General features: G+C 36.1%; 1 protein-coding gene across 1 annotated transcript in view; it reads left to right on the forward strand.

Annotated features, from left to right (window-relative positions):
* LOC150085265 (ubiquitin-conjugating enzyme E2 Q1) overlaps positions 1 to 26,780 on the forward strand; it is a 187,225-nt gene that overhangs the window by 126,768 nt on the left and 33,677 nt on the right. Inside the window, exons 7-8 of the mRNA XM_090373119.1 lie at positions 1,788 to 1,939; positions 20,415 to 20,522. Coding sequence (XP_090229245.1) covers positions 1,788 to 1,939; positions 20,415 to 20,522 — 260 coding nt within the window. The remainder of the gene's footprint in view (positions 1 to 1,787; positions 1,940 to 20,414; positions 20,523 to 26,780) is intronic.

Here is a 26,780-nt window from a genome sequence, read left to right on the forward strand (position 1 = left end):
ATCCGGCAATTTTTTTCTCCCCCCCCCTCTCAATACAGAGCAGTCTTGTCAGCGTTAAAAATATACTGCATTGAATAGCCGCCTTAATCAATAATTTTTTCCAACACATCACAAAATTTCTCTGCAGCTGCAGACTCGGCACCAGTGACTTCACTGCATACTTTAACGTTGTGGAAGCCAGCGTGATGCTTGAACCTGTTAAACCACTTGTTGCTTTCCACGAACTTGGATTGGGGTTCGGCATACTTATCCTTAATATCTTTATAGGTACTTGTTGCTTTTTTCTTGAATGGTCATTAGACTCAGGGGCATTCATTTCTGAATCTGATTTTCCATCCATATTATTAACAAGTGTTCCATCTTTGATATAGCACCTGAATGCTATTTTGTGATCGCTGTTGATATTAAGTGTGTTGATCCTTTGACATGTTCTTTTATACGCACACTGTCCTTTATACTAGTATTCACTGTTGAAGCAGCGAGACCTAATTCCCTTGCAATAGATGACAAACTTTGTCCTGCTTTGTACTTCATAATCATTTTCATCTTCATTTCTAAATCAATTTTGTTTCGTTTCCTGGCACCACCACCACTTGCACTTTTCATTGGTCGCTTTCCCTTCATCATTGTAATATGTAAATAGGAATGAAGAGAAATTTCTGAAAATGTGTTTTATATGATTGAAGATTCCAGTGAAGGGGAACACATTTCACCATAATAGCATAAAAACCCATGCAATTGAAGTTATCGGTATTATCGCAAATGCAATAAGATCGAGTTTACTACCCATTTATAATTAGATGCACTAACAGAAAATAAACCGGAAAGTCATTAAAATTGTTTATGGTCATGACCTCCAGAAACATGCTTTAGAAAAATATCACAAAGGCATTCAAAATTGATTCTTATAACGGGAACAGTGGTGCATTATGGCGTCAGTTGCCAATGTGCCATTAAACACTAAACCAAACAACCAACGAACTATAACAGGAACATATGATAACAATGAAAGGGTAGTGTAATTTCCATTATAAATAGGGGTGCCTCCGTAGCCAGGTTGACAGGAGCAGCAGTGGGTAGCACACGCTTCTTGATTTAGACCGGGGTTCGAGCCCGTGACCACCAAATACGGAGGATGCGGAAAGGTCAGGGAATGACCACCGCATATTCCCGGAGCAATATGGCCTTAGTTGCCAATGCTCCTAAAATACCATAATATAACAACCATTATAAATATAACATTTAAAAAGATATAAATAACTTAGTAATATAGTGAAATTTTCAACTTCCAAGGACTTGGAACGAATTAAAAAAAAAAACAGTGTATTATTGGGTTCGCATTACAAAATTTTCACGATACCTTCATTTATTCCTACGGGATGCAAAATACATTTCCATGATATTTTTAAGTTTGCACTGGCCGGGAAAAACTTAAGTAAAGTCGAGTATTGTGTAAGTCAGGAGTTCCTGTATATATTTATATATATGAAATAATTCTCTGTAACAAACTGTGTTATGTGATTACCATTAATTTAGTCAACATAAGTAGTATCCCAAGTTGTATCCCATATTATATATAATACATTCTATATATATTATCATTTATAAGTATTTTTGCAAATAGTATCTAGGTGCAATATGCATAAATTTGATTACATTTTGCAAAAAAAAAAAAAAGAAAAGTAAAATGGTTTGTTTTATTTACTGTTCATCTTATTAAACTGCACAATAATTTTAAAAAAAAATCGTCAGGCTGTATGCAAATTGTCAATGTTAATTTTTTACAGGAGTATTCAGTGTAGAACTAGTGAATGATAGCCTTTATGAGTGGAATGTAAAGCTCCTTATGGTAGATCCCGATAGCCCTCTGCATAATGATCTAGTACTTCTAAAGGAAAAGGAAGGCAAAGACAATATTCTGCTTAATATTCTTTTTAAGGTATCACTTAACTGCTTTTTCTGTTATAAATTTTAAACATAAATGAAATTTAACATGAAGTCAAATTTGTATATAGTCATGCTCTGATTAATAGCAAATTACTTTACATTTGCATTATTTGAGATTCACATTCTTTAACGTTTCTGTGAGTTTTTGTTCAAGTGAGTGGTGAAATATTAACAATTTTTGTCCCCCCCCCCAATCTCTCAATGATTTTAAATGTTTTTTAAATTTTTTAGTTTTTGAGCAAATGCTGGATTTTGTCAAATTTATTAAGAATTTTTTTTTTAAAATACACATTCACCACATTCACACTGAATTCAATAATATAAATGTTTTTGAAAGCAAACTTATACAGTCGACACTCTGTAATGACCCTCCAGGGGAATGAGAAAAATGGTTATATTGGTAGGACATTATATTGCATTCATAAAATCAGCAACAAAACAAGTAAAAGTTTAGACATTTAATGTAATTCTACGAATACAAAATATAGTATAATCTTTATAATATTTACTATAGTATTAAACATGAAAATTATGATTTTAAATTTCACTACATAGGCTACATACCTATCAAGACCTAACAAGAGAATTGTTTCATACTTAAAAACATCTGTCAAAACACACTGTTTCGTTGGTAGAGCATATTTTAAAAGAGAATTATGAAGGTGCACGATAGCAGTTATTTCACTTTCGGAGTTAGGCTGTGCTTGAAAAAATCGATGTACAAGTTCATCCTTCATGAACAGCTTTCACTGAAACTTCTTGTTCGAGCACAATAGCTTTCTCATCTTCATCACTACAAATTTCAGAAGATTCCATTACATCTGCAATGAGTTCCTCTTCATTTGCACATATCCGGAAACATTCAATGTCTGCATCCATTTCTGTGTAATTTCTGAAGCTTAAGTTTTCCTGTAAGTTTAGGTAATGACAAACATGCTCAAATATTTCTTCCCTGTTGTCAGACTGTTCTTTGTATTTAATAGAGGAAGAGACATGCTAAACTTCACATTTTACCATTTAAGGTGATAAATCCAGTATGTTTGAAGCAGTTGGTGATCACTTTTTCATCAACTTCATCCCACGCCGACACTCACAAATACTGCAGGATGCCGATTTCGCATTGAATTTTGCTTTCAAGACAGTGCAATTTTGTTTAATAATATTCTTCAGTAGTTCCCCTTAAAACATTGGATTGCACCTTGATCAAGTGGCTGAAGAACTGGCATCAGATTTGGTGGTAGCTGATTATATGTAGGTTGTTTACTTGACAATGAGGGGGTGCAGTTATCCACAAACAGCAAATTTTTTCTATTCTTCTCGGTCATCCTGTGATCGGAGTCTCTGATCCATTCTTCATAGATTTGTGATGTCATCCATGCCTTTTGGTTTGCTTGATGCATAGGCGGTAATGTAGCCAAACCTTTAAAGCATTGATGCTTCTGGGTTTTCCCAATGATTAAAAGAGGAAGTTTCTCTGTGCCAGACATGTTTGCTGTTAGGAGAACGGTAATCCATTGCTTGGCCTTTTTTCTGCCACCACATTTCTCCCCTTTAAATGCAAGTGTTTTATTTGGTAGCAATTTAAAAAATAGAGACCGGTTTCATCAGCATTGAAGATGTCATTGTGGTTGTATCTTGGCAAAATATTTTTTAAATGATTTTCCTTCCATTCCTTTTTAGCATCAGTGTCCACACACTTTCTTTGAAAGAGGCCATAATGAGTCTTAAATTTCTGGAACCATCATCTGCATTTTAAATTCTTCAATATCTATTCAATGTACAAATGATTCACCCTTAGCTTTAAAAAGATTATCATCTATGGGAACATTTTTTGCCTGATTCATCATTAGCCATTCCAAAAGTAGCTTTTTAAGATCCAAATACTTCACTTTTCGTGCTTGAATCCTACCCAATGTAGCAGCTTTCTCCAAACTTTCAATCTTTTTCTGATCTTTCAGAAGAGTGAACAGAGTACTCTTAGAAATGCCGAACTGTGTGGCGACATCAGTCGTAGAATGCACACTATTATCTGCGGCTTGCAAAATTCTAATTTTATCTCCGATTGGCAAAGCTGTCTGCTTTCTTGGAGCCATACCAATAAATATATGCTCAAAGTAATGAAACTAGCTTCAACTGATGTTCATTTCATTGCTGCATTGTGAGAAAAGAGCCCGGGAAATCTTAAATGATTTCTTAAGGTCATGCTGCAAGCTCGTCAATTACTTCAATATATTTGAAGCTTTCTATCATTTTTAAATGCGAATAGTGTAATAAAAAGGTAAAAATTCAGATTAAGAGGTAGAAATTTATGGCCGTTATAGAGAAATCCTTTTATTTTCAATGTCATTATATTGAATAGCATTAGGTTAATGAGAAAATAGCATTAGGTTAACAAGAAATTGGCTGTATCCAACCACATAGGACATTATAATGTGTTGGAACATTAAAAAGAGAGTTGCTATAAAGAGCTTCAAATGTACTTCGTGCTGATTTCATAATTTTTATACTTTTTCAAGACAATTGTCTGTAGTGAGAACTTGTTTTTTTTTGGATGCATTCACAGAGATGAGTAAACAAGTTAGCCACCTTATAACATAAAAACATTGACATTATATGTGGCTTGTGTTAATGCTAGTTAAAGCTTAATGTTAAGTGCAGTATGCTGTTTCAACAACATATCATAACTATCTGGTGTCTTCAGCAATTAGATACTGACATCCTTGAGGTCATCACACACATTCTCTCAGATATGCTAGACAAGCTGTACTTGCCACCTGGGAGTCTAAAACGCTGATGGAACTGATATTGGGGTGACATTGAAGTCAAGTGGACCCAATTTCAGGGAAGTCTGGACAAGCTGTACTTACTTGTCTGTGACAGCCAAATCCTCTGTTGCACCTTCACAATGGTGGGACTGTTAGTAATCCTCGGTATAACCTCCATGCACAAGCACACTGTGGGTGACCACCCAGGTGTGAACCGACGTAAGCAGGGGTCGAGGTGTGGTGCCCACACCAAATGGAGGAATGCCACCCCTCTGCATTAGCAGGCAATACTTGGTGGTAGATGACTTGTCAACCGATGCAATACCACCACTTTGCTTATTGGAGGCTCAAAGTGGTGTATCCCATGTTTAGTCTCCAGAGCTAAGTTGCGGTCCATCTTCCTCATCTCTTCCATCATGCAGTAGGTCTGATGACTTTTGAGGTTATGATGGTCATCATGGCGAGATCCAATCTTCCTTACATTTCAAGGGTAAAGCTCTAAAATGGTGTTCACAGGCCGGCCACTAGTTAGTACACCGGACCGAACCTATTGGTAACTCTTTAGGAGGCTTCCGGATCAGCTAGTGTATATAATCTTGCTATCTCTACATCTCTACTGTGCCAGATAGTGACTGGAGGGAGTCAGAGTAGCGTGTATTGGGGGAGGGGGGATTGTTGAGGCCATGTTAGGTCAAAGGTCTGGGTATATTCTTACCATGTGTACGCCATATCCAAAAATTGCATTACTTCATTCAGCATGGTCCCCCCCCCCCCACTTTTTCTTGCTATTGAATACACCATGAATTGTCAAACTAGAGTAAGCTTATCTGTGAAAAGATCTAAACCTCCAAAACACTGCCTTTTTCATTTCCCATATACTTTTTCTGAGAGAATCTAAGTTATCGGTTGATTCAACTACTTCTTATCTCAGTTGCCCAAATTATTCGCTGTATGATTCGTTTTGCCTCAAAGGTGGTACTTGTGCATATGTCCATACCAATATTCCCTGTCAGAGACTTGGTAATTTGGAATTTCCTCTTTTTTATCTTCTCTGGCTTAAAATCTATCTCATTGTTTCAAATTCATCTGTTTTCTCTACCGTTCTCCCAACTCCACTAATCAGTTGGAGCACTTTGACTTTCTCCAATCCAGCTTTCCTAACACTGAGTGGTTAGTCACACCGACCCAGCTGGTCGAGATGCTGACACTTTTGCAATTACTAATGACCTTGCACAGATTGTTCATTTACCTACAAGAATACCAGACAATCCTAACTGTACAGCCAACACGCTTGATATTTTTCTCACAAACAACCCTCCTAAGTACATGGTCGAAGTGAGTGGTCCTTTAGGCACCTCAGATCACAACTTATTGATTGTCTCTTCTCCAATGGAGCCTTTATCTCACGGCTATTCCCAACCTCATGTTGTTTGGCATTACAAGAATGCAAAATGAGATGACCTGCGAGATTTCTTTTCCTTGATCAGATTACTGTTTCAAAGCTTCTGATGTCAACATTCTCTCAGATCGTGTCAGTGAAATTATTCTTGTAGGAATGGAATTCTTTATTTCAACACTCCACTTTAAAATCTTATCCTTTATCTACACCTTGGTTTCCCAATAAATGTGTTAAGGCTGTTCAAGAGAAAAACTTTGCATGTCGTAATTGGCTTGTTTCCAATTCTTCAGTTTCATTTTCTGCCCACACGAAAGCTCACAACGATTGTAAAGTAGTTATTAATTGGTCCAAACTAGATTTTGAACAGGCTAAGAGTAGAAAACTTGCCTCTTGCCTTAATGGTAGCCCGAGCATTCTGGTCTCTTGCCAAAGCTATTGGCTGCAACTTTTGACTATCTCTGTTCCCACCTCTGTCTAAACCAGATGGTTCTGTTGTCACTTCAGCCAAGGATAAAGTTGACCTGCTGGCATCCCAATTTTCTTCCAACTCGTGTATTAATGATCTTGGGGAACACCCCCCCCCCCCCCCCCCGACTCCCAACACGTTCCATTCAGTGCCTCCACACGTTCCATTCCATTAAAAGGATGTCCGAAGGATTTTGACGAATCTTGATGCTAAGAAAGCTCTAAGTCCTGATGGTATTTCTCCACTGGTTCTCAAAACCTGTGCTTCTGAACTTACCCCTGTTCTTTGCTGCCTTTTTTCACTTTCTTATTCCAAATGTGTTTTTCCTTCTGCTTGGAAATTTGCTCATATCCAGCCAGTTCCTAAAAAGGGTGACAAATTCCTCCCATCCAATTATTGTCCCATTGCAATTACTTCTACTCTTTCTAAAGTAATGGAGAAATCAATTAACCGCCAACTCTTAAACAACCTAGAAATCTTCCGTCTAATCAACGATTGCCAGTATGATTTCCATCAGTGTCTATCTACTGGTAATGTTCTGGCTTATGTTACCCATTTATGGACAAATTCAATGGAAAAGTTTGGTGAAACACAAGCAGTTGTTCTTGACATCTCAAAGGCTTTTGATCATGTTTGGCATAAAGGTCTTCTAAACAAGTTTCCATCTTAGGTTTGCAACTATTTTTTGTAATTGGTTATCCAGTTTTCTCTCTGACCGCTCACTGAGGGTGATGGTAGATGGCTCTCTGTCTTCTAACTTCTCCACTAATGCTGGTGTCCCCCAAGGTTCAAATCTTTCTCCCACTCTTTTCCTCTTGTATATTAATGACCTCCTTCCATTGACTGGAAATCCTATCCATAGTTTTGCCGATGATAGCACATTGCATTCCACTTTGAGAAACCTTGTCCTGCTCAATCAGCTTCAACTTCTCGAAAATCTGCTACCAATTCCTTAAATGCTGATCTCCAGGTAATGCTCCAGTGGGGCAAAGACAACTTAGTTGATTTCAATCCTCCTAAAACTCAGTCTTGTCTTTATATCTTGCAAAAAGGATTCTTCTGCTCCTATGCTTATCTTTGGTGACACTCCGATTTCTAGGCAAGATTGTATATGTCTTTTGGGATTATCCTGACTTCTAATCTCTCTTCGTACAAGCACATTACAAATATTGCTTTCTCTGCATCTAAAAAACTGGGGTTTTCTCTTTTGCTCTTGGTGTTAGTTTTCTTCCAAACAGCTGTTCCCCTGTACCAATCGCAGATCCGCCGTAACATGGAATATTGTTCCCACATCTGGGACAGTGCCCCCAAAACCTCTCTCAGGCTTCTTGATTCCATTCAGAAGAGGGCAGTTAGGTTAATTAATGACTCATCTCTAACAGAGTTTTCCCACTCTCCTTCTCATAGATGTACTGCTTCTGCTGCATGCCTTTTCTACAGATACTTCCATGGCTTCTATAATTCCCACTATCTCTTTAAAAACAGTCCGAACACATTCCGCCACTAGTCAACATCCATTTACTGTCCAACTTCAAACTGACAGAACCAACTTTTCATCCTCCTCATTTATTCATTCAACTGTTTTTTGGAACAACCTTCTTTCGTATGTATTTCCTGAACATTATAGTCTACAGAAGTTCAGGTCTAATGTCAACAAATATCTTCTCAACCTCCAACCCAAGCATGGTACTAAGTACTATAGGTTCTCATTGCTCTCGTGTTTGGGGTTTTCATATTAAAAAAAAAAAAAAAACACCACCTCAGAGACACCTGACATAACCTGAGAGCTGCACTCAGCTTGTTCATGTTGAATTGTGGGATCAGAGAAGGCAAAAATGCCACAAGGTAATCATGTTTTGATAACTGTAAAAAAATGGGTCATTTGTGAGCATCCTTCATGGAGGCCATAATATTTTTGAATCAGAAATAGGAAATGCTTAGAGGTACGCACACTAACATCAGTCAGGATGCAAATGGCTAAAAGCAGGTTTATGTGAAGCAAGCAAGACAATTAAAAAATTAAAGGTAACAAACTTTGACACAAAGTTAAAGTTGGAAAAGAAATGGTTATTTTGTATTTTTTTTCAATTGTGCTTTGTGTATGACTGCTTATATTTCATCTGTATTAGGGCATTTAAATGATTTCTTGAAGCCAAAAACGTAAATAAAATAAATTCTATTTTATGCATATCTAATTTATATATATCAATTTGGTTTACTTCACATATAAGAATGCATCCTTCACATAAATTTGGCTCTGCCTGTATTCACATAAATTGGGCTCTGCTTCTCTTTTACTTCCATATAGCAATTTTTTTTTTTTTTTAATGGTCATTACATTGAAAATAGTTTCCATATAACAAACTGATTTCGAGAGACCCGTGTATGCTTTGTTCACACCTGTGGCCTTTAGGCAATAGAGCTGGTGCTGTAGAAAGTACAAATTAAGAGCCAAGACATTCCACAATTTAGTGGTGCCTGTAAAACCTATACAACTACTGTATCGAGAAGTCACACGGGTCAATTTTTATCTGTGTCCACAGCCTTTGACAAAGATTAAGGCATATTTTTGGCACAGACATTGACCATGGTCAACCTGCTTTTTTACTGTAAGCACCCTATTAAAGAATTAGGAGAGAGTGATTTTCCTTTCTCCCAGTAATTCATCTGTTGTTTAAATTCAATCCATAATTTCGCTAAATTTCACTATGTTTCTGTTTACATGATAGGTACAAGTCCCTAAATCAGTTTTGTTTTAGCTGCTGTGAAAGTAACCTTACAATGTCTAAGAGGAAGTCGTTGAGTGTAGTGAAAAAAGTGGAATTTCAAAAAAGAAAGAAATTGCTTTAAAATTTGGTATCCCTGCCAGGGTGTCAACCATTCTGAAAAGCCATGTTTCGATTCTCAAACTGTTTGAGGAAACGGGACCCAGTTGGGAGCATGCAAAATTATGCCTGTATAAAGATGTAGATGAAACCGTTTTTAAGTGGGCGAAGTTGATTCAAGACCAAAACATGCAGATATCAGGGCTATTAATGAAAGAAAAGACTATGGAGTAGGCATCGTTTCTGGGACATAAAACATTCCAAGCCAGTTCTGGTTGGCTTGACAAATTTAAAAAGCGGCAAGGATTACTCGACAAAGTTACTTCGGGTGAAAGTGGAGTTGTAATCGAAGAAGACTGTACCCATTGGAAAGAAACAGTTTTGAAAAAAAAATTATGGAGGACTAAGAGCCCAAAGACATATTCAACATGGATGAAACAGGTATATTTTTTAAATGTTTGCCAAAGAAGACACTGACTTTTAAAGGTGATAAATGTTTAGGTGGTAAAGGTAATGAGAGAATTGCAGTCTTGGTTGGTGCAAATATGGCTGGTAATGAAAAACCAAAGCTGTTGGTAATGGGCAAAAGTAAACAACCCTGATTTTTCAAAGGAGTAAAGTTCTTAGAGTTGGACTACAAAAAAAAATCTTGGATGGAAAGTGAAATTTTTTGAACAGTGGATGATGAAAGAAAACAGAAAAATTGCATTGATTGTTGACAACTGCCCTGCCCACCTTCACTCAGTAATTTCAAAACTTACAAGTTTGAATCTTGTTTTCTTCCCTTAGAATATCCTGTCTAAACTGCAGCCAATGGACCAAGGCATTATTAAGAAGAATTTGAAAATGCACTATCAAAGGCACATACTGAAAGAAATTTTACTGAGAATAGAAACCAACCAACCTATAGATTTGAGGATGTGTTTGGGGATATGGTGCCACCAGTGGTCTCCCACAACTGTGCCATCAGTACTTTTGTGAAGTTTACAAAACTGTAAATGCCAGAAGTGTGTGTGTGGCATGTTGTATGTGTATAATATTGTGTTGCATTCTGTTGTTTCTCTGGCTAATTGGCCATAGGGCCATAGTAGGACCTTATGTTGCCCACCACCAGGAGGTGAGTCAAGCTGCCCATCATTCTCTGGCTGGTCTCCTTCAGGGTTTCCTGAGCTTTCTGAGTATGTGCATATCAGAGTTGGCAAAAGTGTGGAGTTAAGATGCGATGGAAACAACAATTAAGAATTGTTTTCAAAAGCAGGTTTTGCTATTAACAGCAATGAGAGGAACAAACTACAAAATGTTGAGCAATCTTGGGAAGAACTCCAAGCAAGGAGTTTGACTAGCGGAAATATTGTTCTTGTATTTTTAGGAGTTGATAATATCATAGTAGCTGAATATCCGAGTGACTCAAATTTTGGAGAGTATTCAAAGAACTAGTGACACTATCGATGACGAGTTGGATGAAAATGAGGGCACTTTTAAACCTCCCAGATGTAAATGTTGCCATATGTTGACTTTGCATCAAGGCCTTCAGTGTGAAGAAAATTTACCCGAAAATATATTTCAGTGTTTAAACAAATGCAAACATTTTTATGAATGATGTACAGTAAAACCCAGTGTATAACAAAAAAAAAAAAAAAAAAAAAAAATATATATATATATATATATATATATATATATATTTACGAAATAATTCTTAAAAGTGTACTATTGTGCACATCATGTAAGTAGTAATTTCTTAATATGTATGTATTGATAAATTAATTATTTTAAAATGTTAGAAAATTTATTCATTCCAACTTATTTCTGATTTATTTCCCATCTTTTACTATATTTCTGAACATTGCAATTATTTTTCATTGTTCAAAAGGGTCTTATTTCTTTATAACAAAATTTCTGTTTAATGAATTTTTCAAGCAAATGATAGATTTAGTTATTAGCATTAGTTTGGGATATATGATGCAAGAAAGCAAACTTATACTGCATCAGCGACAAAAAAAAAAAAAACAACCCTCTTCCCATTTCCCCCATCCGGCCACTCCAAATATTTGTTTAGTTCAGCCTTAAATTATATTTAAGCTATCAACTTTCACAACAACAGAGGGAAGTCTGTTCCAGCAATCAATTACCCACTGGCTAAAGGGAAACTTCCACATATCTATTCTGCAACTGTCTTTCCTCAGTTTGAATCTATGTCCCCCTCAGGTTCGTAATCAGAAGTGGACGCATCCCATCAGCATTGAGCCTGCTGAAACCATTCAATGCTGTTTGAATGGTTTCAGCAGGCTCAATCAGATCCACTTCGTGGGTGCCTAGTTTCCAGATGCTGCAACTTACAGAATCTAAGCCTTTCCTCATAAGCGCACCCCTTTCCTCTCATCAGTCTTATTGCCCTTCTTTGTACTCATTCCAGCAACTCTACATCCTTCCTAAATTAAGGCCTCCAGAGCTGTATGCAGTACTCAAGGTGTAGCTTGACCATTGCCTTATTCAAGGGGATATCACCTCCTTGTCTCTGATAGCTAATTTCCTATATATCATTGGCAAGACTCCATGGCCCGCTCTGGCAACACATCTGCACTGCCCAGAGAATTTCTTATCTGACTGCACTATTCCCCCAGGTCTTTTTCATTATCCACTTTCCTGAATGTAGTACCACACTGTACGTTTCTCTTGGGTTACTACTACCCATATGCAGTACTTTTGCATTTGTCAATGGGAAACTTCAGTTGCTACTTCTCAACCCATCTGCCTAACTTTTCTCGATCCTGTTGCAGTAGCATACTGTCTTTACTGTCATTAACAATCCTGCCAACCTTTGTATCATCTGCAAACTTTGACATTAAGCTTGATATACCTTCATCAATATCTTGATATACCTTCATCAATAAGGGAAAACAAAGGAAAACACAATATCTCCGAAGCTGTTTATTGCTTGTCTTGAGGAAGCTTTCAGAAGATTAGACTGGTCGCAGAAAGGAGTCAATATGAATGGAGGGTACCTAAACCACTTACGATTTGCAGATGATATTGTGGTCATAAGCCACGATCCCAAAGAATTAGAGGAAAATCTTAATCAGTTATGCAGAGTTAGTAAGGATTTTGGACTTAAGATGAATATGGCTAAAACAAAAGTAATGACGAACAAGTATGCCACAGAAAGGGATATAATGATTGAAAGAGCAGTAATTGAAAAGGTGGATTCATATACCTATCCGGGACAAGTCAATATCTGCCAATATCTTGCCAGTTTGTTTATTTGGCGTCTTGTTCCGTGCCCGAAGCGCTGCTCTCCCTTATTTGTCTTGTCGCTTCCTGCGCCTCATTTTATCCGCTGGCCTTTCGCATCTGGCATTTTTCTGCCGCTTATCTGAGATCCCGTTTTCCGTTTCGGCTTCCACCCGTCATTTTTTTTCGGTGTCAAGTGCGGTTTCTTTCGGCCGAAGATTTCTTCCCTTTCAAACGCTGATTTTATTTCCATCGGTTACGTTTTCCCTTACTTCGCTCTCTGTGAGGAATGTGTCAGCTAAACTGCGATAGCAGAGTGTCGGTGGCCAGTTGGTGTTCTCAGAAGAGTTGATCACCCCCCCCCTCCATTTGGGAGCGCCATCTTCCAGTGTTACTTCATCTATTAAATATAATTAGGCATTAAGATTAACTGAGCATCATTATTTTGTCAGCATTAAAACCCACAGATTTCCCAATTTTATCGTTAGCTTTTTTCTTTTATTCCCTCTCTCTCTCTCTCTCTCTCTCTCTCTCTCTCTCTCTCTCTCTCTCTCTCTCTCTCTCTCTCTCTCTCTCTCTTCTTTGTTATATTCTATTCTCTCTCTGTTAACTTCTCTTCTCTTTGTTATATTCTATTCTCTCTCTGTTATCTTCTCTTCTCTCTCTCTCTCTCTCTCTCTCTCTTCTTTGTTATATTCTATTCTCTCTCTGTTAACTTCTCTTCTCTTTGTTATATTCTATTCTCTCTCTGTTATCTTCTCTTCTCTCTCTCTCTCTCTCTCTCTCTCTCTCTCTCTCTTGTATATTTTCTCTCTGATTCGGTCTCTGTTATTCTCTTCTCTCTTATTCTTTCTCTCTTTTTTATATTCTCTTTCTCTGTTCTTTTCTCTTCCCTTTTCCCCTTTGCTCTGTTTCTCTCTGATTGTTGTCTTTTTATCTTCTTCCCTTTCTCTCTTTGTTTTTCCCTCTTCTGTTCCTCTTTGTTTTTGCTTATTTCATTTCTCTCTCTCTCTCTCTCTCTCTCTCTCTTATTTTCTCATTTTTCTCTTTCCTTCTCTTCTCCCTTTTTTCTTTTTATCTCTCTTCTTTTCTATTTTTTTCTTTCTGTCTCTCTCTTATTTTCCCTTTCTTTATTTCTGCTTCTCTCTTTTTCCTTTTTTGCGCACTCTGCCTCTTCCATTCTCCTTATCTTCCTCTGTCTGTCTGTTCTCTTCTCTCTCTACCTTTTCTCTTTGTGTTTATCTCTGTCTGTCTGTCTCTCTCACTCTTCATTTATCTCTGTCTATCTCTTTCTTTATATCTCCATCCTTTTGCTGTCTGTCTATCTATCTTTTTCTGTTGCTCTTTCTCTTTCTCTGCCTCTATCTCTCTCCATTTCTACCTACTTCTCCTTGTTCTTAAATATATGAAACAATTTTAAAAATACCACATTTTATTTGTAATAAAAAACTCACTTAATTTGCCCACGTTTGGTTTATTTTATGCATTTTACAAAGAAAGAAAATCGAACTACTCATTTCTCTTTCTCTTCCTCTTCCTTCCTGATTTAAATAAACGGTGCTTTTTCGTTGCAGACCAAACATTATCTCATCCCTCATATTTGGATCTAGCTTTGTATCCTTGCGATCATTGTAAAGAATGCCACTGATACCTGAATTTATCCCGAATCCGCCTTTATGAAATGGTTACTTCATAAAGTAACAACTTCCCAAAGATGGTTACCATTTCGTGGAGGCCATGACTGTGAAACCATCAAAGAGCACAAGTTTTCAACTGATAATTTCCGTTGCTCATTATAATATAAATAGCAGTTAGCCTCTCCCATCGCAGTAATGCTTGTGATGATGAAAACGTACGAGTGGAGATCCTAACACTGTAGGTGGAAGTGATGATTAGCATCCATCCCGAGTGGGCAGATTGGGATTTGAGTCTAATCAAAGGAATTTGAGAATTAGTCACAGAGGATGAGGTTGGTTAATTGATCACTGTCTGTAGGCGTAAGACATTTATTCCAGGCATTTCGAAGACAAAGCGACCACAAAATGAAGTTAATTTTACTGCCAGCTGTACACAAAGCTTCAAAAATAAACAACAAGTTGAGCAAATGCAATTTCAGAAAGAAACACTCTCTATTTACATCCTAATAATAGCTAGCTGGAAAGATGGAAAATGACGCATGCGTAAGCAGAGTTAGTAAGGATTTTGGACTTAAGATGAATATGGCTAAAACAAAAGTAATGACGAACAAGTATGCCACAGAAAGGGATATAATGATTGAAAGAGCAGTAATTGAAAAGGTGGATTCATATACCTATCCGGGACAAGTCATTAGCTGTAATAATGATAAATGGCTGGAAGTCAAAAGAAGAATAAATTTTGGATGAATAGCATTCAGGAAATATAGTCACATACTGAGGAGCAATATCCCAGTTTGTCTGAAATGTAAAATAATGAACCAATGTATACTCCCCACCATGACTTATGGAAGTGAAACTTGGGCATTCACCAAAAGAATGGAAGAGAAGCTGAGAACTACACAGCAAAGAATGGAACGAATTATACTGGGAATCAGACTGTTAGATAAGAAGAGAAACACATAGATTAGGCAGCAAACTCAAGTAAAGGACATTCTTATCAAAACTAAAGAACTAAAATGGTCTTGGGCAGGACACATAGTTCGAAGACATGATGACAGATGGACTAAGAAAATAACAGAATGGTACCCAAGAGAATCTAGAAGAAAACCTGGAAGACAATGACGGAGATGGGTAGATGAAATTCAAGAGTTTGTGGGTAGTAAATGGATGGCCATTGCACAAAACGGAAGGAACTGGAAAGTTGCTGGAGAGGCCTTCATCCTGCAGTGGGTTGAAAATGGCTGATGATGATGATCATTATAGTTATATTTATTAAAAAAAATTAACCTTTTAATAAAGAAAAAAGTAGTAGTTTAGATAAGAAGAGAAAATATCATGGTTTATGATAATTATTATAGAATTCTAGTTTAATGTTTGAAGAACCATCTAAATTTTGAAATATGCATTCAGGAATTTTATTTAGTGCATATGGAAGAAATGTAGAACAAATATAACCACATTCTACAGCTAAAAATAAGGAAAACGCAGTTCCTGTAAACATGTCTCAAAAGTCTATAAAATATTAACCATTAATCATAAATTACAAACCAGCCAAACTGCGAAATATTTTTATGTTCAAATTTGTCATAACAACATGACAATGTAAGACAGGTTTTAAACAGTACAAAACATATATACTAATACTTACATGAATACTATTGTTCTACTACATGAATCAGACCACTTATTCTATAAGTAATAAATTTGGTGGAGTACATATTAGAAGTGTCAATGTATCTGTTATTTGAATTTCAGGTTTCGCATAACAGCATTTAAATTGCCCATTTAATATGCAGTATGAACTTATCACATCTTTACCTTCACAGTGAGTTGCACTGATTTCAAATAATTGGCATTGTCAAAAGGTTTCTCTACCGTTTATTTCAAAGAATCCATTTGCTATCTGAGAGGGACCGGTAAGTCTTGAAACAGGCTCTCGTGTCAGTGCTCATCTTTTAATGAATGACATAATGCATACAGGTAGTTCTCGACTTTACGTGTTAATTCGTTCCTAGCATGTGCTTGTAAAATGAAAACTCGTAAAAATAGGGGTTATGTTCTCAACAGTGAAATTAATTAGCTAATTAGTTTGTTTAAACGATTGATTTATTGAAAGAAATGAAAACATAACCTGTAAAATCAAGCAAATTATAATAATAGAGAAATTATTTAATACTTACAAACGTCAAAGAATGTTTATTCTTCATCATCATCGACTAAATGCACACTCGTTGATCACTCATTATTGGCTCGGCACTCGTTGGTTTGTTGCACAAGGAATCGTTTTTTTTTCCAGAAATGCTTTGAGAGGTGTTTGTTTCCAAGATAATCTTCTCTTTTAATTATAAATTTCACAATTGCATGCATAAGCATTTTCGGCACACACAAATTGCAACTAACACGATTTGTGTGGAGTAACAAGTTTACGAAGCTTAAAAAATAAAAGGAATGAAGAGAAGATTCTGAAAATTTGTTTTTTATGCAATTGAATATTTCAGTAAAGGGGAAACACATTTCACCATAATAATGTAAAAAAACACACAATTCCAGCTATTGGTATTTTTGCAAATGCAAGAAGATAGTTTACTACCTGTTTATAATTACTTGCAGTTAACAGAAGAGCCCAATAAACCAGAAAGTGCAAATTGTTTTTGTTGTTATATGGTTGTGACCTCCAGAAATGTGCTTTGGAAAAATATCACAAAGGCGTTTAAAATTGATTCTTATAACAGAACATATGATAACGATGAAAGTGTAATGCATTTTAATGATTTGAATTGGTAATTAATACAATTTACAAACGACGCTCACGACCTTCTATATGGCATTAAGGTCATGCGCCTGACCTTAAAAATGACATTTTAGAGAGATAAATAGCTTAGTTATACAGCAAAAATTTCAACTTACGAGATCTTGAAACGAATTACCAAAAAACGATGTTATTGGGTTCACATTACGATATTTTAACTGTACAATGGTGTCTCTAGAACTGTTAATATCGTAAAGCGGGGTACACTGTATTGTATAGCTACACATGTGGTTTGTAAAGCGGTATTTATGAAAGTCTAACATTCATTTTTTGCAATTAATGTTGATACTTGGGGGAAAAAACTCGTAAAGCGAGAACTACCTGTATTCAGTATTGCACTAAAACATAATTTTAACTCATGCACACTAAGCTCTAAGAAACAAAACCTCTTTACAAAATGATGTCATTAACACATCTCATATTGTGAAATCCTTTACACCATGTATTCAGTATTAGCATTAGCATTAGTAGAGGCATTTGATGCAAGAAAGCAAGCTTATGCAGCATCAGCCAAAAAAAAAAAAAAAAAAACCCACTTCCACTTCACCCCTCTGTTCGTTCAAAATACCTGTCCAGCTGAGCCTTAAACTTATTTAGGCTATCAACCTCCACCACAAGGGATGGAAGTCTGTTCCACCAACCAACCACCCACTGGCTAAAGGCAAATTTCCGCACGTCTATCCTACATCTGTCTTTCCTCAATTTGAATTTATGCCCTCTCAGGTGATTTTTCTGAGCTAGAGGAAGAATCCCATCAGCATTGAGCATGCTCAAACCATTCAAGGCTTTATACACCTCTATCAGATCACCCCGCTGGTGCCTAGTCTCCAGACACTGTAATTTGCAAAACTTAAGCCTTTCTTCGTAAGAGCACCCCTTTGTTCCATTCACTAATCTTGTTGCCCTTCTCTGTACTCGTTCCAGCAGCTCTACATCCTTCTTGAAATGAGGCCTCCAGACCTGTATACAGTACTCTAGGTGTGGCCTGACCATTGCCTTATACAATGGAATAATCACCTCCTTATCCCTGCTGGAAAAATTTCTGTATATCATTGACAATACTCCATGAGCTACTCTTGCAGCCCGTCTGCACTGCTCAGAGAACTTCATATCTGCCTGCACAACCACCCCCAAGTCCCTTTCATTCTCTACCACTGTCAGTGTAGTACCACAGAGTTGATACATTGCTCTGGGGTTGCTGTTTCCCATGTGTAGTACTTTACATTTGTCAATGTTAAACTTCATTTGCCACCTCTCAGCCCATCTACTCAACCTTTCCAGATCCTGTTGCAGCAGCATAGTGTCAGTAGTGTCCTTGACAACCCTGCCAACCTTTGTATCATCTGCAAACGTGGACATTAAGCTTGATATACCATCATCAATATCATTTATAAATACAGAAAACAATAATGGACCCAACACTGAGCCCTGAGGGACTCCACTAATAACATTAGTCCACGATGAGCAGTGTCCATTGATTACCACTCTCTGTCTTCTCCCCCTCAACCACCCCTTTATCCATAGCAGCAATTTGCCTCCAATGCCACACTGCTCCAATTTGTGTAGCAGTCTTCCATGTGCAACAGTATCAAAAGCCTTTCTAAGATCCAAGTATATAATATCAAAGTTATTCCCTGCATCCAGTTCTTTTGTGACTGCATCACAGTATCCAATCAAGTTGGTCAGGCAAGACTTCCCCTTAACAAAACCATGCTGTGTCTGAGCTATGACTGAAGTCTTGTCTAAATGATCCTGCAGTGCTTCTTTAACCAGTGCCTCCATTAATTTTCCTGGAACAGAAGTTAAGCTCACAGGTCTATAATTACTTGTGTCAGCCTTTGATCCTCCTTTGTGAATTGGGGTCACATTTGCACATTTCCAGTCTATGGGTACCTCCCCTGAGTCCAAGGAAGCTCTCATAATTATGGCTAAGGGTTTGCTTACTTCCTTTGCTGCCTCCTTTAATATAACTGGATAGATCCCATCCACCCCAGGTGCCTTTCTTGTGTTTATCTTCAACAGTTTCTCCTCCACTTCACTCCCAGTTATTTCAAGATTCTGTAGCTTACTGTAGAGTTGAATACACCTCTGGCATTCCCCTTGCTGAATAACTCCTCATGTGTGAATGTCGATGCAAAATATTCATTTAGTTTGTTAGCTACCTGAGCAGGATCATCAACAGTTGACCCATCGATATCAAGTGGACCAATCTGATTCACCCCTTTCCTTCTAGAGTTTACATAAGTAAAGAACTCTTTGCTGTTTTCCTTTGCATCCCTTGCCAAGGATTTCTCGTAATCTGCCTTCGCCTGCCTAACCTCCTTTGTAACTTGGTTGCATATCAACTTGTATCTATCATAGGCTTCTGTGTCATGTGTTAATTTGTAAGTATCCCATGCATTTTTCTTCTCTGCCATATGCCTCATTAGTTCATCTGACATCCATTTTGGCCTAAACCTTGAACAATATTTCTTAGTTGGTATGTAAAGCCTAGTAGCTTCCAAGATAAGTTCTTTGAATGCTTCCCATTTTGAATTTGCTGTTGGTAACATCATCAGTTGGTCCCACTGTATAGAATTTAAATACTGTCTCAGTCCATCGTAGTCGCCTTTACGGAAGCAATAACCCTTCCCTTTACCCCTAATGGTAGTTACCTCTTTGAGTAAATCCCACTTCAGCACACTGTGATCACTGCCACCTAGTGGTTCATTTATCTGCAGATTCTTAATGCATGAAGAATTACTGCTGATAATCAAATCAAGATCAATGCACTTCAATAAGCTCTAAGAAGCAAAACCTCTTTACAAAATGCCATCATTAACACATCTCGTATTGTGAAATCCTTTACACCAAGTTGTCTAGCCTTGCACTTTTGAAATATCAACACTTCCCAAATAGAGAAGACCATTGAAGTATAATCTCTGTAAAGGACCATCACTGAGGTGTCACCTTTTCAAGGGTAGTTCCCCCATCTTTGGCAGGTGGGTAGATTCTATGAGTGGGTAGAAAAATCAAGAAGTGATATCTTTCACAATATGAGAGGTGGTGAAAGGTGTATGAATGAAACATATTGCAGTTCACAGACTAAGTTAGAGGCTTTAAAAAGTCTGTGAATTGTATTATGAATATGCTACAGTTGTTCCATGCAGTTTTAAAACACCCTGTTTTATACTTAGTTATCCTAAATTATATTAAGTTATTTTTATTTAATTTTAATTTTATTTTATTTTACTGCTTCACTGCCCCACCTCATATGTACAAAATTATGCATTCTTGTTTTTGGTAATTAAAGATAACATGCTCATTTGCAAATTTAATAAATATAGAATTTTCTTTAGGAAACGTATCCATTTGAGCCACCTTTTATAAGGGTTGTTCATCCTATGATTTCCGGTGGTTATGTTCTTGGAGGAGGTGCTATTTGTATGGAACTCCTTACAAAACAGGTAATTGAAGTGCATTGATTTTATTGGTTAGATGTAAACTTTGTATCCATAATTAACACACAACTCTTACTGTTAGATTGCTTTTACTTCTATAGAAGGTAACTCAAGAATACATAATTATCATGATGTTTCTTTATAAAATGGTGTATGCCAAACAAATACAAAATCCAAGGGGTATAAATCATTTTTTTAGGCCTTTTTCATGCCGGGAAACCTGCAACATGAAAAAGTCCTGCCAGGACTTTCATGTTGCAGGTTACTATCGATCTTAAAATTGTGCTTAGATCACTTCACAAAAATATTTAGAATGTTTATATATAACTTGCAACGTTTAGTGAACTATTTCAGCTCTTGATAAAAGGTGGCTTGGCTGACATGTATCACTATATTTTTATTGAAAATAGTTATAAACAAAAAAACAAACAAAAAAAAAAAAAAAAAAAAAGGACTTTCCATTGCAAACAGTATTTAATTGAATTTCTTAGATATTGCATGTCATAATGCAGGTAATATTACTTTGAATGTGGTTATGGGAGCAGCTCTTGAAATTAAAATTCAAGTTGAACAGTCAGCAGGAAAAATGTGTATTCTGGGTGGGAGTTATGTTAAGCATTTGAATATATCCCATGGTTGAAGAGTATATTTTAAACCTTTATTACTTCATACTACATCCCCCCACCTGAACTTTTATCTCACCTATCTCAGTATATTGTGAATAGTTAAAAGAATGGAATAAACATCTGCAAAAAGATAAGTTTATGTTGACCCTTTTCGGACCTTTTCAGCAAGCTCAATGTCTTTATTATTATTATCCATATGGTACAAGGAAGGAAGCCTGAGGCTTATTCTGCATCAGCCAAAAAAAAATTCCAAGTTTCTCGGGGGGAGAGAGCGAGGTCACCAAGAAAGAGAAGAATGACGATATCCAGCTCAGGACACTGGGTGTGCCAAGCCCATACTCACCAGATGTGAACCCCTGGCTTTATTTAGGTATTTTCTCCGTACTCAGACAGTAACCCAAGTGCAGTCTCAATGTTGACCTATCTCTACCAGCAAATATCTTGTGAATCACTAGTAGGACACAATGGACTCTCCTTACCACTTGTCTGTACTTTATGATATAATCACACCTTTATTGCTGCTGGCATAGTATAACATCAGCAGAACACTGAGTGGTTCTAGTATCCTGTTTGCATTGCTCAGAGAACTACATGTCATACTGCACTTTTTTTCGATATTAACTACCTTGAATTTGGTACTATCCAAATGGAGTGTTATTCTGGGATTACTGCCTCCCAGCTACAGTACTTTACATTTATCAGTGTTAAACATCAGTTTTCATATTTCAGACCCATACCTAGTTTATCTAGATCTCTTTGAAGAAACGTATCATGATTAATGTCATCACGCACCTTGTCAACTTTTTAATTACAAGGAAACTTAGTATATTAAACTTAAAAAAATTACATCAATAATTAATAAATATTAAAGACATTAAGGGGCCCATCACTAAACCCTGTGGTACCCCATTCATAACATTAGTCTGTGAATGGCAAGTTTATAGCTACTTTCTGTCCCCTACTACTTAACCATCCCTTTATCCAAGTACAGTAAGACCCCTGTATCCGCAGGGGGGATACATCCCAAGACCTACTGTGGATGGCTGAAACTGCGGATATAAGCGAACACCTGCTGACCCCATATATAACGTGGTTTTCTTGTGCATACACATGTATAATAAAGTTTAATTGATAAATTAAACACATAGTAAGACATTACCAACATTAAATATGGTAATAATAAAGTACAGCAGACTCGATTTACCAGGATTGGGTTAACCGGGACATTTCAAGACTCCAAATAAAAAAAATTAAAAAAATCAACCAGAAATCATAAAATTCAAGTAATAACTAGAATAGGTATAAACAGATATTTTGCAAGTCGTAAATAAACAACAAGAACCAGCATTATAAGTCATCATTGGAAGGTTAGTGTACCTATTATCTTGCAACCCCTGCTGTCTTCACATCTACCGCTCAAAACAGTTGCAGTGTGTAGTTACTTTCTGAATCAGTTTATCAATGCAGTGTCTCATTTTAACATTATGTAAAGTCTTCATAGGACTTTTTATACAAAATGTAAATCACTATCCTTCATCAAGATACTGATTTGCATTTCTTAATACATCTCAGACTTAAAATTGAATAAAGCAGTCTTTCTGTGACTGATTTTTTTTTTTTTTTTTTATTTATTGTTGTTCTAAGCTGTACAATAATTTTTGTTGGATATGCTGTGTTTTAGTAAAACAAGATGAGTGAATTCAAATTGACCAGCTCAATTGGTTGCCTGCATCCATAAATTTTCAGAAAAAAAGTGTCTTTCACTTAATTTTCACGATTCCATTCTTGAGGCACTAAATATATTTTCTGACCGTGTGAGCTGTAAACTTTCAAATTGCTTTTAAATCTATTTACATCAAAATAGATCCTTTTGATTCAAAAGCTTAGTTCCCAATTTTTTTGCAGATTCCAGAACAATTTATCAAAATTCAACATGATGCAGTCACTAAATACCAATTTGAATAAATACAAATACAGGCATACCTCAAGTTGGTTTATACTCTTGGAAGTGATGGAAGTGAAATTAAATAGAATAGAAGAAAGGGCATCCAATCCTTTTTTTTGGCTAGGGATCAAAACAGATAAAATGCTGAAAGTCATTGATTGTACAGTTTCTTTGCACAGGAAATTAAACAGCATAGAGCACGGACATCCAATCCTTTTTGAATAGGGGCTAAAGCAGATAAAGTGCTGAAAGTCATTGGCTTATTTATTGGTTCTTGCAGGAAACAGCTCCGTATGACTAATTATGCATTTTTAAAAATATAATTTAATTTTTGCTATCAACAGTTATATTTACAATGTGTTTTTTACATTTAATAATTAAATTTAAAAATCCAATAGTTATTACATAAACTGTTAAAATTATTATTAAATATGTGGTTATAATATTGTTAAATATTGAGGAAAATACAAAAAGCATCTTAAGAAAATAATACAGAAAAATTGGACATTACTCAAAATGAACATTTTAAAAAGCCTATACAAAACAATATTTTGTGACTCTGTAGTTTAAAACTCAAGAAACATGTAACACTTGGTGCTACCTATGTAGCCAGGCCACATTATATGAAGGATGAGAGCACATTATACAACACATTGGATCTCGCAAATGACTTGATACATTCAAGTACTCAGAGTGCTTAAAGAGGTTGTTTGTATTCCAGTGTTTACTTTTCATCTTTATTGCTTAATTTTTCATACTAAGATATTTAGTAGAATTATGAATACTGTAGAGTTACTGTATAAATACAAAATTCTTACTCATATGTTTTACATAATTTTACACAGATTAAAAGGAAATGTATTAGTGAATAATGATTTCCCATTCTGAGTTTATTCAAGTCACAAATTTGTGATTCAGGCATGCAAACCACAAACAGGAGTGTTTTATTTATTTTGTTTGTGCTTCCAAAAAGGAACCCCCCCCCCCTTATTTAAAAATTTTTACGATGTATGGGGGCAAGTTGTAAAAATCCTTTCTTAACTGCTCCAGGAGCAGTTTCTTATTTTAAGAGTAATATGGGAGGTTCATTTCTATTTAATTCACAATCATACTATCATTACAATACACACTATCCTCCATGCTTTGGGATACAGAGAAAAAAACAACATAGGTAATCGATGGAGTACACCCCAATAAGATATTTGTATAATAGGAGTTGAGAATGCAAGTGGTGTAAGTCAAGTTTTCACTGAATAATGGATAACCACATAAATTACCTGTAAAATATGTTCCCTTTTGGGAATAAAGTGGTTTAAGTCGTAGTTCTAGTCATAGTGGTTTAAGTAATAGGATAAATCAGAACATCAATACCTTAACAGCAGAATTTCCCATTAAATCAAATGCAAAGTCCTTTATTCTGAAAAATGTGTTTAAACTGACTTACACCACTTGTATTCTCAACCCCTCATTATAGACATCTGAATTTTGTACTGCTCGTGCCTCATGGCAGTTGCTGTTTCATTTGCAGAAATTGAGCATCTCATTTGGGGCTGTGCTTTCAGTTATTGCTTCAGAATATACTAAAAGCATTTGTCTAGAATGAGATTGGAAACACTGGGAATGCCACATACTAACCCACCGCATTGTTTACTAGAGTGTACAATGCTAAGCATTATTAGGCTGTTATAAGTAGAGTCCTTAAAATATTTATAATATAGTTGGGCAGAATTGTTTTTTTGCACAATTTTAAATGGGCCTAAGTCAGACTATGTGAAACAGTCCTATACCATTTTTCTGCCATCACTGAATTTCATTATGAGTACAGTGCTGTGAGTCTGCCTGAAACCATTTATGAATAAACATTACAGCCAGATGCATTTGCATGAATTAATTTTTAAAAAATAAAAATGTGGGACACAGCTGCTGAGGCAGCAGTCTGTCACCTTGAACCCATGCAAATTATGAATATGACTACCATATAAGTTATTTTAGAATTGTAGTGTCCGTCACAGATGACTGTGATTTGACTTATATTTATTGTAAACAGATGAATCAGTAAATGTTAATTTATTATGATTATTTTCTAAAAATAATTTTAACCTAAAACATTATCCATAAAATCAGTTTTACTTATAAAACATAACATTAAATATTTTACAGATATAAGAGATTACTTTTAGTCCCAATAGTATCAACAATTACAATTATTCCTTGTCTCTTGCTGCCTTGGTGCAGTCATCTTAACCAACATCTAATAAAATTGGAAAACATGTACCACTTATGAAATGTATGTGTAGCAAAATTTTCACAAAACTTCCAAATAAAATAGAACTGTTGGAAAAAAGAAACTGTTTAGTATCCCATTTCATCTTTGTTCAGATGATGAGACACCCTCACCTTGAACTTATGGAAAAAATCTAGATTTCAAAGTTTCATTACTATTAGATAACTTGCCAGGCCATCCAAAAGATTTATCATCCAAACATTGAGTTGATATTCCTACCACCTAATACAACTTCTTCAATTTACCTTTAAAACTCATATCAGAAAATCGTTACAATGGGTTTTGGAAAAAGTTGATTACGAATCTATTAAAGTGATGGATGCATGGAAACATTTTTCAGTTGTGGACTGTGGAATCATAGCTTTATCGCTCAAAGTAAAACCAACCATCAACATTAACTGAATGGTAGAAAAATGTATGGCCAGAGTCAGTTTATTCAGGAAATATGGTCAAACTGGCAGAAAACAGAATCAGTGCAACTTGCTAAGTCGGTAGGATGGTTTTGATGATATGACTACTGAAGATGTTCAAGAATTACTGGTAGGAAAGGAGGCTGGCCAAGTGGATTTGGTGGAAATGGCATCGGAGGTAAATCAGATCAATTCAGAGGATGATATTGCAGATGACAATTTTCAAGTTCCAAATTTTACACTAAAAAGCATACGGGAAGACATAAACTTAGCTCAGCAATTAGAATCTTATTTTTTGGAGGCAGATGCTTTGACTGAAAGGAGCACAAAGTTCAAAAGGGAGCTTCAGAAATGCTTAGCTCCATACCATTCAATTTACAAAGATTTATCAAGTAAAAGCAAACAAACCCAGATTACTGATTTTTTTTAGAGAGAGCAGAAGAATACATGAAATCTAGATGCTGCAAGAGAAAGTTCAGAAGGTGAAGATTTTCTGCAACAGAGGAATTGTTCTCATTTGATTGTACTTAGCAGCAATGAAGAGGAAGGAAATTAAATGAATGCACATTATCTGACATATATGTATCACAGTCTGTAAGGCGTTTGTTCAGTTATTGCCATTTTTAATAAAAATTTCCAATAGTTATATAAAAAAAAATGAAGTATTTTTGTTAGCTTTTGGAACTTAATCCCTTTTTTTTGCACTGGTTCTTAGTCGCGTATAACACAGTTTCGCACTACATGAGATTTTATAGGAACCTAACTACCGTGTTATACAAGGATTACTTGTACTATCAACAATGGCCAAAATCCAATTCCTGCTCTTGCCTGACTATCTATTGACTCTTGAAAAGGAAACTGTCCGTACACTCTTAAAAATTCATCTTTCCCAGTCTCAAACCCTGATAGATTCTGATCATATGGCTGTAAGTGACAAGTAGATTAAGAGTGGTTTTAAAGTTGGAGATAGGAGAACACACAAATGACAAAAAAATATGA

Source organism: Mastigoproctus giganteus, chromosome 5 (assembly GCF_048544385.1).
Source record: "Mastigoproctus giganteus isolate SK-2022 chromosome 5, ASM4854438v1, whole genome shotgun sequence".
NCBI lineage: Eukaryota > Metazoa > Arthropoda > Arachnida > Uropygi > Thelyphonidae > Mastigoproctus > Mastigoproctus giganteus.